At 34.0% G+C, this 15,687-nt stretch overlaps 1 protein-coding gene across 3 annotated transcripts in view; it reads left to right on the forward strand.

Moving 5' to 3' along the window:
- The window catches only part of LOC128676465 (uncharacterized), a 45,793-nt gene that overhangs the window by 17,707 nt on the left and 12,399 nt on the right, over positions 1 to 15,687 (forward strand). For all 3 annotated transcript variants that reach the window (XM_053756590.2, XM_053756589.2, XM_053756591.2), the window contains exon 3: positions 5,872 to 6,036. In XM_053756590.2, coding sequence (XP_053612565.1) covers positions 5,872 to 6,036 — 165 coding nt within the window. The remainder of the gene's footprint in view (positions 1 to 5,871; positions 6,037 to 15,687) is intronic.

Genomic DNA, 15,687 nt, shown 5'->3' on the forward strand with positions numbered 1-15,687 from the left:
ATGATATTGTTGTTAACTGCTAAGGCTTGTGTTCTAGTCCATACAATCCACGGTAGGATATGGAGTGATCCTATTCTATAGACATAGTTTTACTTGTTTAAGCCATACCTCAACTTAAACGCCTACCTTATCGATAAGAAATCAAATCTGCTCTGAACATCTACTATTTAGAGTCTACTTCATCACAGTTGAAGCGTAGCCTATAACGAGCAAAAAATCTAAAAAATCTTGTCTGATTCGTACTCCTCGTCTTCGCGTACTTTTTTATTTTAACCAACGAGCCCTGTTTCAATCTATACTAATATAATAAATGTGAAAGTGTGTTTGTTTGTTCTTCTTTCACGTCAGACGATTTTTGATGTGGAGACGGTTTACGTAGGCTACTTTTTGCCGAGAGCATCAGCTAGGAACTAGAATTTGTCTTATTATTTTATAAATCTTAATTGTAGAAATATGGTAGTACCTAATAACGTTTGCCATATTACACTAGTTCACTTTCAGAGTTACGCTCAATGCACTTTGCACATGACTGCATTTGCTAGTTATATACATTATGTACGCAATGTAGACATTGATACGATGGTTTTTCTCATAACATAGCGTGACTACTCTTAATTTAGCTCCAATGGAAAACAATGAAGTAAATAACGTAACCCATACTAGGACGTTAAACTTTAGAAGAAATTTATTTTGTATTTCAAACAGATTCTAGCAAAATTCTTGCACTTTAACTTATAAATTGTACTTGTATTAATTACAAATTGTATTGTCGTGCAACAAAGTTTAAATAAAAAATAAAAGTATATGAATTATTATTACTGACAGTTTCACAAGTTTCATGTCAAAATATTATTCTACTCATAGTTGATTGTTCCAACTAGTCAAATCAGATACTTTTAACTTATGTCAAAAACAACATTTTATATGGAGCTTGTATGATGTATTGTGACGTCGCGGATTTTGGAGTCAAAAAGTATTTCTGATATACTTTAATGAGACCGAAAAAATAAATCTTAATTAATAAAAATGATCAATTAAAATGGCATTAACTTATGTTTCGTGTCTTACTATTTAAATATATATCTTAATATATGGATATATATATATTTTTTTATTTAGAACAAATTGCCTATTCGAATAGGTAATTTGTCTTAAATTCACAATTAATACAATTGCCGTTGCTTTTCTTACGTCTTAACAACTATTTCTTTTGTAGCGACTAAAATTAAAAATAGAGCGTATATAAATAAACCTGAGTAGAGAAATACCTACCTATATTGCAAGAATTAAGGCCATCGGAATGTGCTACGATACTCAATGGACTCATTTATCACACCGTCTCGTAATTGCGGGGAAAGGAGGCGGTGTGATCGACACTCGGAACTACGGATTGGCGTATATGGATTACTATGCCGCAGTACATACTAACATGGATACAGTAGCCAACAATTAAATCTCGTAAAATAATCAACTGAATTAATATTGTATATATTTGAAGAAAAGGCTGCGGTGAATTTTAATGCGAATTTTTGCATTACATGCGTCATAACTTCATCACATGACAACAACACTTCATGACTTGTATGAAGTAATGCATGGATCGATGCTTCGATAATATCGGCAAATTTGCAATTTATGTGCTGTTGACTGTACAACTTGTGCTGTAATAACGATTGAATATTTCACGATAACTTTATAGTAAAAGGTTTATGATCAACAACTAGTTGACTTCAAAAATAATTAATTAAACTGTGAACTAGCATTCTGTTGCAAGTAAATTTATTCAGTGTGTAAACGGATATAAGAGTCGAATCGGGGTACCTATGTGACGAGACTTGAGATTTTGGTACGGGATTTTTTAAAATAGTTTCTTATCTATCATGGATTAAATATTGATATGTTTTTTTTTTATATGTTTTATAAAAAAATAGCATTTAACATTTTTGCTGTAACCATTGAATGATAATGACAATAATACAATTTAAATTATTATAAGTACCATGTACTCGTATTTGGTCAGGGCTTTAGCATACTCCACTTCCCATGTTCCAAATCGATCGTCTCTCCAGAGTGAATCTTCTCCAACCTATTGGAAGACCATCGTCTCTACTGATTCTACTGATTTTTGCTGAACTGTTTTCTTTCATAGGTACTCCATTTCATATATTTTCATTCATTCGTCTCTTTCAAAATCGAAATAAAAAAAATATGATAATATACTCAATATACTCGTAAAAAAAGGGAAAAGTAGACAAGCATGTTTACGAAACTGTTGAGAAAAATTTTAATGTTATTTAAGTTGTGCTAATTGCTACTTGAGATAATAACTATAGATACCGTTTCAAGTAACAAGTTGTTAAGCCCGAGTGCGGTGAAGGAATATAAGAAATACGGGAGGTTTTTTTTTCATATTTATTAGGTATATCCATCATGAAATTATTGCCATTGCGTCCGATGAGCTCCAATGGCACCCATCGCCCGCGACTCTGAGAGGAATGTCATGTTTTGATTGATCAATTTCCAGCGAAGTAGCCCCGAAGCCCTCTGGTTCTAGGAATTCCAATTGAGGATAATCGATTCATCACGAGTGCCACAGTTAGCCTAAATGTCTTGTTAGATTCGTATAATACCTATTCCTTTGCAAACAGCAATTTAAGAATACTTTAGATTCATGAATTTGGATATGTACCTAATTTTAATTACAAAAAAAAAACCTAAAATCAAATAATATTCGCCTTTTATTCTCGTGACAATGTGAAAAATGAGGATTATTTCGCAAACAATATTAGTAGCTGCATTGAAAAAGCAGTCACAGTTCACAGTTCGGCACAAAAAGGGTTTTACATATTTTTTTGTTCAAAGAGTATAAATCAGAATTTTAAATATTCGGAGCCAAGAAAATTCTCGCCGCATTTCAGCGCGCTCCTGTAGAATCCAATAGAGCTCAAGAGGCGAGCCGCTTTGCAGTCTTTTCATAACACCTTCAGTGTAATCTAGGCCTTTGAGAGTGCCAGACGCGTCTTTTACTCCGCATTGATTAAATTCTTCACGCTCTTCCTTGAAATTTTAAAATCTTCGCTTGGGGTTGACTGAAATTGTATACGATTTTATTTTAATAATCTTTTTCTGAACATGGAAATACATCATTATAATTACCTACTTGTTGTTTTTTATACCAACAAAAATTATGAAAATATAAAGACTACAAAAATAAAACTATGCTAAAATTAACGTACTTAACGTACAAAAAATACGCGTTTATGAGAATTTTTAACCGATCTGCTAAAAATATCTCATTGTGACTTTGTCTCATCGAAATTGAATGTTCGCCTGCTACTGACAGAATCAATATTTGTTCGGTCCAGATCCAGCCGAAAGTTAACATTTTATATGTAACAATTGTATATTCAAATTAACGATGACGTACCGCATGTAGACCTTCGTTCAATGGTCGTCTGCACCTCAATCTCATCAATTTCAACGGTAAACACCACAAATAAATGCAGCACATTCAATTATTTTCTCCGGTTTGAATTGAACATTTTGAGCGTAATTAAAAGGTGCTTGGCTCTAAAGGTATTTGCATTAAAACTATGGTAAAAAATATCAGGCCAAGTAAATCAGTAACTCTCAATTAGCTGAGATTGTAGGACTGCAGTGTTTGCTAACCATCAGTCATCCTGCATGTTCACGTATCCTAACTAGAGCTAACTGATATTATAAATCCGAAAGTAAGTTTGTTTGTTTGTTACCTCTTCACGCTCTATCTACTTAACCAATCTTCTTGAAATTTTGCATACATGTAGTTTGATGTATGAAGAAGGACATATGGTTTCAGACACGTTTCATCCCGGAAAAATAACTGTTTCTGTAGGAAATTAACGCGGGCAAAGCCGTGGATAAAAACTAGTTATACTATAAAAAAGTATAACAATGTTCCAATTAAGGCAGATAATATACAAAGTTACAAACACCCCCATAATATCCCTGAAGTGCTAGTATTTGTATCACAAATGGTAATAATTACGTGTAATATAGCTACTTACAACGTTATGCCTTGTCGTGTAAATTAATTGAGTTACCTACATATTGTTAGGAGTCTAATGAGCCAACAAATACTTTGATAAATTAATCTCATGTGCCTTCACAAGTTGTTGTGTGTGTGTATAATATTATTAATTTCAAATGTAATCAGACTTTGATTATGAAATAGAAATCAATTTATTTGTAGCAAGTAAATTAACAACAACAAAATTAAATTACGACATGACAATTTTATAAAGATAAAATGACACAAGAACACGGGTTTTTTTAAACTTAAATTTGTCCGGTGGTAAAATTCTTAGGTATATTTATTTACGTAAACTTTTTTGTAAAAAAATAGAATATGTAAAAGTACTAGAGGCGGTTTTGATGCTAAAGGTGGGTTGCACCGTCAACTTTCACGTTAACTTTAACACGCGCATAAAAAGGCTAGCTTAGTTTTGACGTGAAAGAATAACAACCAAACACACTTTAATATTTTAAAATATAGGTATGGTTTTCAGAAATCATATGCAAATGCAAGTAACCCGACACGCATTTGGCCAGTTATTTAAAACGTAGTAAATCATCTCGCAGTTCTCATAACCAACAAAATGTTTATTTCCTTGCAAGGAAATTTTCAGTACAATTTTCAGACGAGAATATTAGGAGCAACGTTCGCAAAATGTTAATTTACCCTATAAAGCATATAAAAGCAGTGCTTTTTATGAACTATTTAATTCAAATTACCAAGATATAATGAAAAAAACTCGGGTCTAGTAGGTATTTACATTATCCTAAAGGAGAATGACAGAGCTTTTTATTCCCTGTGGTGCCTGCAATCCTGGATATATAGCGCAAAAGGGACACTGAAGTGTTTTTAGTGGGTTCTATTCTAGCCCCACATACCTATTCTGTTGTACCCGCCACAGAAAGGCAAAGCGAATCGGAATTTTTACCTAAAAAAAAGGACATTTACATTATACTATTATCTATAAAACTCAGCAGTTCTAATACTAGCATTTAGCATTTAGTTAGTTAGTCCATATATAATTCTATAGTTCTCCGGCTTTTTCTGATCAAACATAAATCAGTATTTTATTTCAAGTTCCATCGACCTCAACTTACGTTTTAGTCCATTGTTTCAATCTATAGTTCATTTTTTTTTCAATTCAGCACAAGTCGACCGTACTTGACCGAATCAATAGCACGGAACAACCGATGTAAAACAAAGCCACAGTCGACTGCATATTAAGTTACTCTGCACGGACTCTATGCCGCGGTAACAGGGGCCAATTTGCAATTAATTTGGCCAGGTCAGTGTGCGTGCATGCTGTTAAACCATACCTTTTCTAGGGAAACGTAGACCGGGACACGCGAGCCGATATTTTACCAAGCAACGTGCATTATAAGTAATTTTAAGTGTTTCCGAATACAAGTTGTTATACTTCTATGTACCATTAGGGATTTTTCTTCGGAAATATATTAATTTGTTTTTAACCCTCAACGACAGAAGGAGGGAAGTAGTATGTCTGTGTATCTATATCACCTGTCACAAATTATTTAACGCTTAGTTACGAAAATATAAATGTCCAGCCATTTAACAAGTCTGCTAAATGACATTAATCGAAGCCGTTGAACATTTCTTTCAATAAACTTGGCTAGTTGCTCTTCAGCCATTCAGGTATAATGAACGGGCTAGCCTTCCACTTAATTGACTGATTTAACCATTTAACATTTTGGACATAAACATTTTGAAACAAGAAAATATAAAAGGTTGTCTTCCAAAAAACATAGATAAAATGTTTGCTGTTTTTTGGGAGAATCAACAATAACTGCATGTTTTAGGGTCCAACGCGGAGCCAGTGTGGAAACTCCAAGACCCCGGCTTCGACCAGGGCTACGGCTCGGAAAGGTCTCCAGAAGAAGACTACGTGCCGCCCATCGTGCCGCCCATCTCTCTCGAAGCCTACGAGGCCGAACTCCGGACCGTTTACCCTTTCATCAACGATGGTGAGTACAAACACTTCATTCCTTTTTTAATTTAAATCTTACATTTATTTTTACATGCATGTATTCGTTGTCCGCTCAATCCCGTGTGCCTCAGATAGTATCTAAACAAATACCCTGCAGCTCTTTGAGTAATGCACTACTCGTAGATGACCTACTGTCAATTTTCACTATGGCACATGGTTTTATGGTTATGTATCCTGTGGCATTTTATTTTTAATTATTTTACTTTTATTACAAAATGTCGTTATTTAGTTGATGACGAAAAAATATTAGCGTAGTCTCCTACCAACTTTACAAGAACCTTGGAAATGTAGTCACCTCCTAATACCTTATATAATAGGTACATCTCCAATAAATGGCAGTAGATATATTAACAAACTTAAAAGATGAAGTTTTTAATCTGCTACTTAAATGGGCTCAGAGCAGTCAAGGATTATACGTATCTCAATTGGTTCTGCTAAAACTTTTATATTTTTTGTCGCTGCTTTTCTGTAATAAACAGTTTTTCACTTCTCTTGCTCGAAATATACTCTAATAAAGCTTAAATTTTACTAGTATGTAGGACTTAAAATTCGATTTCATGCTAGGCGTAAAATCTTCGTCTAACCCAAACGCGACAAATTGGCAACTGCAGCCACAAATTTATTTTATTTGCTTTGTTTCCTTTTTTTTACAACCATAAAGAAAGGCCATGTTAAGAAAAAAAATTAGTAAGAAATTAAAAATAAAAACTTCTAATAATCGATGGCACAAACTGTAAGGATTCTTTGACTTTTTTATACGTGAATATTTAAAAAAAATACATTAAATGGCGGCGGGAGATTCTAATATTTTCTTCATAAATTTATTTCTTGCATTCATTTAGTGAAATAAAGTTACATTGACATATAAACTTTGAGAAAAACTTACGTAACAAAAATATTCAACCATTGCAAAAATACTTTTATTGAATAGTCTTACTTATAATATTACTAGCTGTCGCCCGCAGCTCTGCCTGCGGGTGCCTATGTTATCTATTCCAACTATCATCATAATCGGCCCAAGGGTTTTCCCGTGAAACCGTCAGAGACAGACAGATAAATTTTGATGAAATTTCTACACCGGTAACATGTTACTGGAACGACGCCCCGAGGCTCAGCTATTGATATATAAATTTAGTTTAGTACACAAGCATATTAACCTTTATTTTACAAAATATATGTAGTAAAGATAAGGAATACAAACGTTAGTCAACAGTCAACCTTTAGGTCAAAGAGAATTTTGTACCAATATGAAACAACATATATAACATCTTCACAAAAAAATTGGAAGTAATTGACAATGTATCAAAACAGAGTTTTATCAATCGATGTGCTAACACAGCAGTTATACTCGTATAATGCCAAACTAAGTTTACAAATTAACTAGATGTTGCCTGAGGCTTCGCTCCCGTGGGAATTTTGAGATAAAATATAGCCTATAGCAATCTTGGCTAATGTACCTTTCTAATGATGAAAGAAATTTTGAAATCGGTTGGGTAGTTTTGGAGATTACCCGTCTCAATCATTCAAACTCACAAATGCTTTCGTCTTTATAATAATAGTATAGATTGCAATATGTTACAAGTTGTAATTTATTACAATTGCTATGCATTCAATTGATAAAATTATATGTAATATTGAACAAAATAAGAGAATTTTACATGATATTGTTTGCCGCTGATTTCCACCCAACAAAATACAGAACAAAACGGAATAAATAATACATTTAAATTATCCTATTAGGTATGTCAGACACACATACTCCCTTGTCCCGATATATCAAATATTTGACATGCGCTTAACGATAACTGATTGAACATGACTAGATCTATACGTATTATAGGTGTAAATATCGGAATATACGGTTTTGTATTCACAGGGGATAAATGAAAATCGGGATGTTATTTTTACTATGAATAAATGCAAAATACATACTTAAAAATATACGACAAAAATCAAATTTGTAAAGAGTGTTTATACGTTTTTTTTGTGCCAAATGAGTTTTTATACCAATATGACTCATGTATTAGTTTTCATAGACCACCATTTGCTTCTGTTGAAAGAAAACATCGTGACTTGCTGCAAACTGCTTGACAGTTTAGTTCACTCGTGTGTATTTGATTACTTTCCACTAGATGGCGCTGGGTAGTAGTATGTCATGTCAGATGCCTTTAGGCGACTTGAATAAAATCTGACACCAGCGTTAGCGATAACACACTAGAGAAAAAATCATTTTTTTAAGCGTGCCAATTCAATTCCATTTGGGAATGATGTTACCAGTAAAATCAACATCATAACACCCGATATTAGATTAACAGGATATTTTCCAGATCGTTCCGTTAACCGGGTTTTTACTTAATTTTATGGGGAGGAAAACATTTTATGTGTAAATTTGATTCTCTGTGAAGAGCTGAACACGCAATTTTATATCACTTTATTTATATTTGCAACCTAAATAAAACAAAAACTTGTAATACATATAATACCCATTTTGTGAATTTCATAATCACAAAAGCAAAAAGAGAGTATTAAGTGTAAGAGGTACCGACAAGGCTATTGTTTCACTGTTTATTTTTTCAATAAAAAAAACTTCTAGTAATATAAAGGCGAAAGATATTTGTTTGTAACTTATTGCAATAAAGAAATTCATTAATTCTATTCAAATTAAATCTATACAATCAAGGAGTATGGAGAAGGACATATAAAATAGGCTATAATACACGCGGTCCTCCGCGTATATTATAGCCATATAGCCACGGATAATAACTTTCTTCTGATAGTCTTTAAAATACGAAATCGTACTATCAAATCCTTTTTTTCCGTGTGGAAAAACACTCGTCTCATCCATCCAGCCACGGGCAGAAAGACGGATATATGAAACTCGGACCCATTAAAACGATAAATCCCGCGTAGACCACCGGAGTATAAAAAAAATGTATGCCCTGAACAGCACCTGTGACCGCTAGGTGCTGTTCGAAGCATAGGCCAGGTGCTATTGACCCCGGTGTTCTACGCGCCATTTCTAATTAAAACGACACGCTGTCAACGCCAACAAATCCTACGCCATCACATATAAGTATCGGTTACACCTATGTATGCAAACTATACATATAATACCATCACATAACTACCTCCCACTCTGTTCCTATTTTTGCTTGTTGGAATATTTATATCGAAAAAAAATGTAATTATGGATTTAATTCATCATCGAGTCATCGAGCATGAAGGAAGAATGACTAAACAAACATGTCATAAATACCTAATTAAATCTTCACAATAATTTTAAAAATAATTAACCTATGGAAAATCCTTTTTCCATCTCTCACTATAACAATACTAAGAGCAATAGTTTTAATTTATTAAATATCATTATATACAATAATTCATTCTGCTGAAGTTGTAGTTCCATCCATGCTCAGGACTGCGTCAAGTTTTCTTATAGATTTTTTTTTAAAAGCTAGTTATAATATTACTGAGTTGTTCTTGACAAAAAAATAGAGTATCTACTTAATGTAGTGTGTGAATATTAGTAATTAAACGTTGTGCCTCTACAAAGATGCATTCAAACTTCCACGCTCTCAACACTATCTATTACGTATTTCAAAAGTGTCTGTCACATTTAAAATTAGGCTACTGCGACGAAATTTCAACTATGATAATTTTATGCAAAAATAAATTATGTAATACGCGTCGTCCCATTTTCTATTATACCAGGGTTTTAAAAATGATCCTTGCTAATACCCTAAATGGGTTTGTTGATTGCTACTGGGGATTCCGCAAGTCTGTGTCGTCATTTGTATGTACATTATTCACTTCATGGGAATTTTCAGTATCCAAAAAAATGTAATCGACTTGTAACACTTATGAAACAACAAAAAAATTGTTTGTTCGTCATAACTTTCTTGTAGAAAGAACACATGTTATTTTCTAGTAAATATTCAACAAAAAAAGTAAATATATAATGGCGGATTTATACCATGAAGGGATCTTTTCCAATCAACCAACGATAATTTCAGTTTAGATCATTAGTTTAATTGTTCTTTTATTTATAAAAACAACTTTTATGTATGAAAAGAGATACATAAATTATAACTAACGCAAGAAAAATGTGAACAACAAACATGAGTTCCTTCAACTTATCATACAAAGCAAGACCCAAGGAGGCCTGGACGAAAAATAATTTCGTGGCTGAAAAACCTACGCCAATGGTACAACAAAAGTACGCGATCTTTCTTCCGAGTAGCCGTTACAGATACATTGATGAGAAACAAAGATACCGATCGCTTTGATGATTGGCGACTTTCAATCAAGATGGCACCGAAAGAAGAAGAATCAAGAAAGACGCGAAAGTTCCGAATACTATTAGTAGTTATATTCGTATACTCCATTCGGCGGAGTTATATCATGTAGTAATTTATTCTAATTGACATGACTACCATGCCTATATTTTTTCTCTATTGGAGTTGACAGCTTGAGTGGAAATCAACTTCGAGTCAAAAATGATCTAATTGACATCAATTCTCCTCAACCTTATGGAATTAGTAGGTACTACGACGAAGTACTCACTAAATCCATGATGATCTTGACAACATTTTAAACAGCCTTAAAGATGTGCACGGAGAGTTGTCAGTTAATTGACCCGGGTTTACTTTCGAGAAAAGATCATTCACAGCAATTAATATTATTGTCGCAAATCGGCAGCTTCACACAATGCCTCTATAAAAACTGCCTCGTCCCCGGTTCACATTCATCATGGATAATTGAGTATTGGAGAAAAACGCGAACAATGGGCGACGCTGGATGTCCTATGCCCTCCGCAGTAAATAGGGCATTGACCAACTACCTCTCAAACAATAGCTTGGCTTGCTATTTCCTGTTCTAGCTTAGTAGGTTCAGTTCATAGCAGTGAAGTTTATAATAGAGAAAAGGGCGTTCTTTGAACCTCTATAATTCATTGGTATTCATGTAATTAACCAGGTAGATTTTTCAGGTGCGATTCGATAATAAATTGAAATGTACTACTTACCCTAAATTGGAACTCACTCAAAACTGTTTTCTTACATTTAATTATAAGTACCTACTTAAACGCTTCACAATGAAGAATCGAATCGAAATCAGTCAAATCCCACTCAATTAATAAAAAAAAATGTATGTCTTTCTAGAAGTGAGTATATGGATGAATGACGTAGTTATTATTTAAACCCACTTCATATTGCGAGTTGAAAGGTTTTTCCATTCATTTTCTTTCGACACCTTTAAATTTAATTGAAGAATCTTGAATTGCAACTGATTCGTAGTTTTATTTAAGGAGTAAGAATTTGATACGGAAGTAACATGTCAACATCTACTAGCAAAATAAAAACCTTTGATTTGTACCTATAAACAAAAGCCCCGAGCGCCTAAACAGCAAATAATGAAATCATCTCAAAAATAAATACTGTCATAACTGTAATATATTTATATAGGATTGTGCTGTTGATTGTACAAATAAGGGGTGAATTGATAAGGCGTTGCAGAATTTATCTGCTCGTATCGCGATCGGTGATCCAAAACACGCGATGCTCGAATGAACATTGCGTTCTGATGTGGAAAAGCTGTATACAGATTTATGTATATTTTTTAAGTAGGTTTATATAGAAACCTTCCATTTTATTTCATTTAACTATGAGCTCTCATATATGTATAACAAAAAATGTTATTAATAGCCTACTATATACTATGACGACACGTAGTGAACAACGTAGTGAAAAAAGTAAAGGGGGACTACCATGAAATATAAGACTTGTAGTGCGTCATTCCGTCGATCGCTCTTTTTTTTACACGATGCATATGCGATACGGGAAAAAGAGACACGATGTGGACGTTATTGTATGTTTCGTGATAGCCCTTCATGATATTACGTTGAATGGCAAAAATTATAGATCCTAGAATTCCATGCAAAGTGTATGAGAAAAATTTAGTAAAATGGACAATGGACTGAAGCTTTATTAAGGCAGAAGAACCAAGAAAACGCTTAAAAACTTCAGAGAGATTGTTTATTTCAGTTCTTTAGTAATACAAGCCTTCTATCCTATGGGCTATCAGTCCGTCCCCACTGAGCCAGAAAGTTGGCTAACAACTCAGACACACCAATGCAGTAAGAAGGCAGATCCGGGTGAACAATAGCCACAGGTCAAATCTCGAGGTCGCAGTCATTGCTCCCAGTGGGTCAGCTTTCGATGCTCTGCATTTATAATTGTTTGGATTTTACTTTGACTTATTTGTTTGTATTTATAGAACTACTAATATAATAAAGAGGTAAGCGTACCTACCCATTATAGAACTACTAATATAATAAAGAGGTAAGCGTACCTACCCATTATAGAACTACTAATATAATAAAGAGGTACGCGTTTGTGAGTATGTGTATGTTCGAGGTGGGTAATCTCCGAAACTAGCGAACCGATTTCAAAAATTCTTTCACCATTAGAAAGGTTACAAACATTATCCAAGATTGCTATAGGCTATATTTTATCTCAAAATTCCAACGGGAGCGAAGCCCCGGGCAACATCTAGTATGGGATAAAAGTATGACACCTTGTATCAAATAAATTTTGTCAACACGTTATCCTCCGAGAAGTAATGTCCGAGAGATCCACGCAAGCAAAACCCACTTCGAATATACACGAAGTTCCAATCCTGTAAGAAGTTTCACCACAATCAAATAGTCCCTCCGTGTCGGAACTTGTCCAATATTGAAACTAGTGCATTCAGCTGTTGGTTGGAAACTAAAACTGGCACAATAGGGGCAAAGTGCTTTGTGTCAACTCATATTGTTCTAGCTAATAGCAGTTGGTTATTCCGGTTCACTAAATACATACAAACAGATGTACTTAACCTTAACAGGTAGATACGAATTACAAAATAATTTTCTATACTGCTTTGTCTTTAATTTTTTTTGCAGATTCATTTACGTGTCATCGGCTTTAATTAGTAGTAATATGGAGTTTATGCTGTAGGTATATTGTAATTGTATACGACAACTTACATTTCAGGCGCATTTACAACCTTGTTACTGATTTGTAACTGTGCACGGATCAATTTATGCAGATAAAGGTACAATAAATAGACTTAGTTACATACTAAATTTACAAAATGGCTTTGTTGAATATTTTAATGAAGTCTGAGAATCGCTACTATTCAACACGCTATTTCGTGAGTCACGCAAAAATACTGTGATTTTTTATTTATTTACGCAGCGCTTTGCAAAACTGTTTTCTTTTGCTATGTTCTGAAACCTACCAAAACTAGTAAAGGGCTAAATAACAAAAAAACGTAGACTTAATTAGTACAACAGATTAGCAATTAAATAAAGGCCTTTGCATGGAATTAGTAAGATAATACCTACTAATCCCATGGGCCTGTTTCACCAGTTACTCATGAAAAGTTTTTTTTTATTTTGTCATCGTTCAACACTGTCACTTTCAAGTTCAACACAAAAATAGTCAAGTCGTCAAGTAGTTCGAGACAAACACAAAGTGGAACAACCATGTGGAAAAACCATCCATCTTACCATCCAACTTCGCTATCTATCACTTAATCTATCCCCAAAACTACCGCATCAAGTATTCTGTTACTCGTTACGTGTAATACAGCTGGGGATTGTTGCTGTAAATCCCTCATGTATAATTCATATCCGCCGCCATCGTCCGTTACTGGATAAAAGGGCTTTAAGTGACCGTGAATAGCCGGCCTAATTCCATTTGCGATACTCTAACCGATAATAATTTGTAATGCTTTGATCCCTGGTATTTGAGACTGAAGATTTCTGTAGCAACTACTAGTTATTGAAATTAATATAGGATTTGAAATTCTGCTAGTTTTATCGTGGTAGAGTAACAAAGAAATATCCAATGATTAGCACAAATATTATTACATTTCTTAAATGTATCCTTATAAGTATGTATAAGAATTAATAGGATAGACTGATATGCGAAGAGGAGTATGTTATATTACAACCGATGTAAAGACAGCATAGCCAGGTGGAAATTTGTACCTTACACAGTTTGCAAAACTTTGCGAGTTCGGCGTCTCTCCTCAAACAATGGAGAACTTATTTGTCTTTCTCCTTAATCCTCAACACCTGCACACTGTTCAACCAATGTTGCTAGCTGTAGATAATTTCTTACTTCAAAATTCGGCTCAAAAGAAAATTGGGGTAACGTAAATTGATCTGTGCCCGAGAGATATATCAATACTTCTCATACACTCATTTCAAAATTTCAATTTCTACTATGTCAAAGTAAATTCAGATGTATTGTTGTATAGTCTGTACATACATAAAGAATATAAAACGGATTTTACGGACTACTAAACTATCAACCAATCATGACTGATAGAATAGTCCTGATTGGTTGATAACCACCCAGTGTTGCCAGGCAAGAGGACACAGCACCTTCATTTGTTTTCACTTATTGAAAACGAATATTGCTTGTGTTGCACAAAATTATCAACGCGCAGAACAATATACAATCTCGCCTGTCATTTCATATTGTCCTCAATGAACACACACCTACACAGGCTCTGTATTGTCTTAAAATAGCCGCCCTTCAACGTGATAATGTTGTACAGACTGGGGCGATGTGTTTAAATAAACATCATTACAGACGTCCCTTTTAAAAGTACACTGTTTTGTTATCAAACCTCTAGGATTTTGTGTTTTAGGAAGAGTGAAATAGTGTAATAGTAAGGTAAGTACATTATATAAGCATGTAACAGTCAGTAAAAGTCAGAACTAGTAAGAAGCGTTTTCCTTTTTTTTTTGGCATGGTCGCCATCTTTACATGGCACAGCTGCTCGTGAAAACAAAAGGCTGCAATAGAAGTTTCTTCCTCACCTCGAGTTTCTTCTATTACTGACTAGTGTTTTGTATTTTCACATTTTATAACATTTGTGCGATCCAGAATTGTTAAAAACTAAACACCTAGGTATATATTTTCTTAGTCTCTGTCGGGGCGCGGTTCTACCTTCCCTGACCCAGCTTGTATCGGAGCAGGCACCCCAAATTATGATTAATGACTTATAAATAGTATTTAAGTCCAACTCAGCCTTGGGCTACTTTTAATATGTCGTGTAATAAAACCTGATGCCTTCTCCGTCTTCTCAGCGTAAATAAGCAATAAAAACATTTACAGCTCGACCCAGGCCGAAATTCGAGTTTATTACTTTTCGAATACCGATCTTACGTTTGGTCCTTGGTTGTAAGTAATCTTGTACAATCATCAGTCCACCAAAAATAATTGTAAATTCGCCGTTATTACATATATATAGAGCCTAGACCATGCAACGTAACTTGACAACCGTTCTTTGACTTTGGTTAACCGTACTTTCCCTATATATGATCAACTATGATGAAGAGGAATGAACTGTTTATTTGTAAACAAAGATTTTTACGGCCCTAACTTCAACAACATCTATTCTACATAAAATATCTAGGTACAAAACTTTTTATACATCAAATACCAAAATGTTAAAGATAAAACATTTATCTTTCAAATTTGGGCTTTTTGATGATGAGCCGGTAGTCTCAGTGTGTCCGTAACGTGTCAGTTTATTATGACCTAAATATAATGTGCGCCTATAGCACATTATG

This window comes from Plodia interpunctella, chromosome 16 (assembly GCF_027563975.2).
Source record: "Plodia interpunctella isolate USDA-ARS_2022_Savannah chromosome 16, ilPloInte3.2, whole genome shotgun sequence".
NCBI lineage: Eukaryota > Metazoa > Arthropoda > Insecta > Lepidoptera > Pyralidae > Plodia > Plodia interpunctella.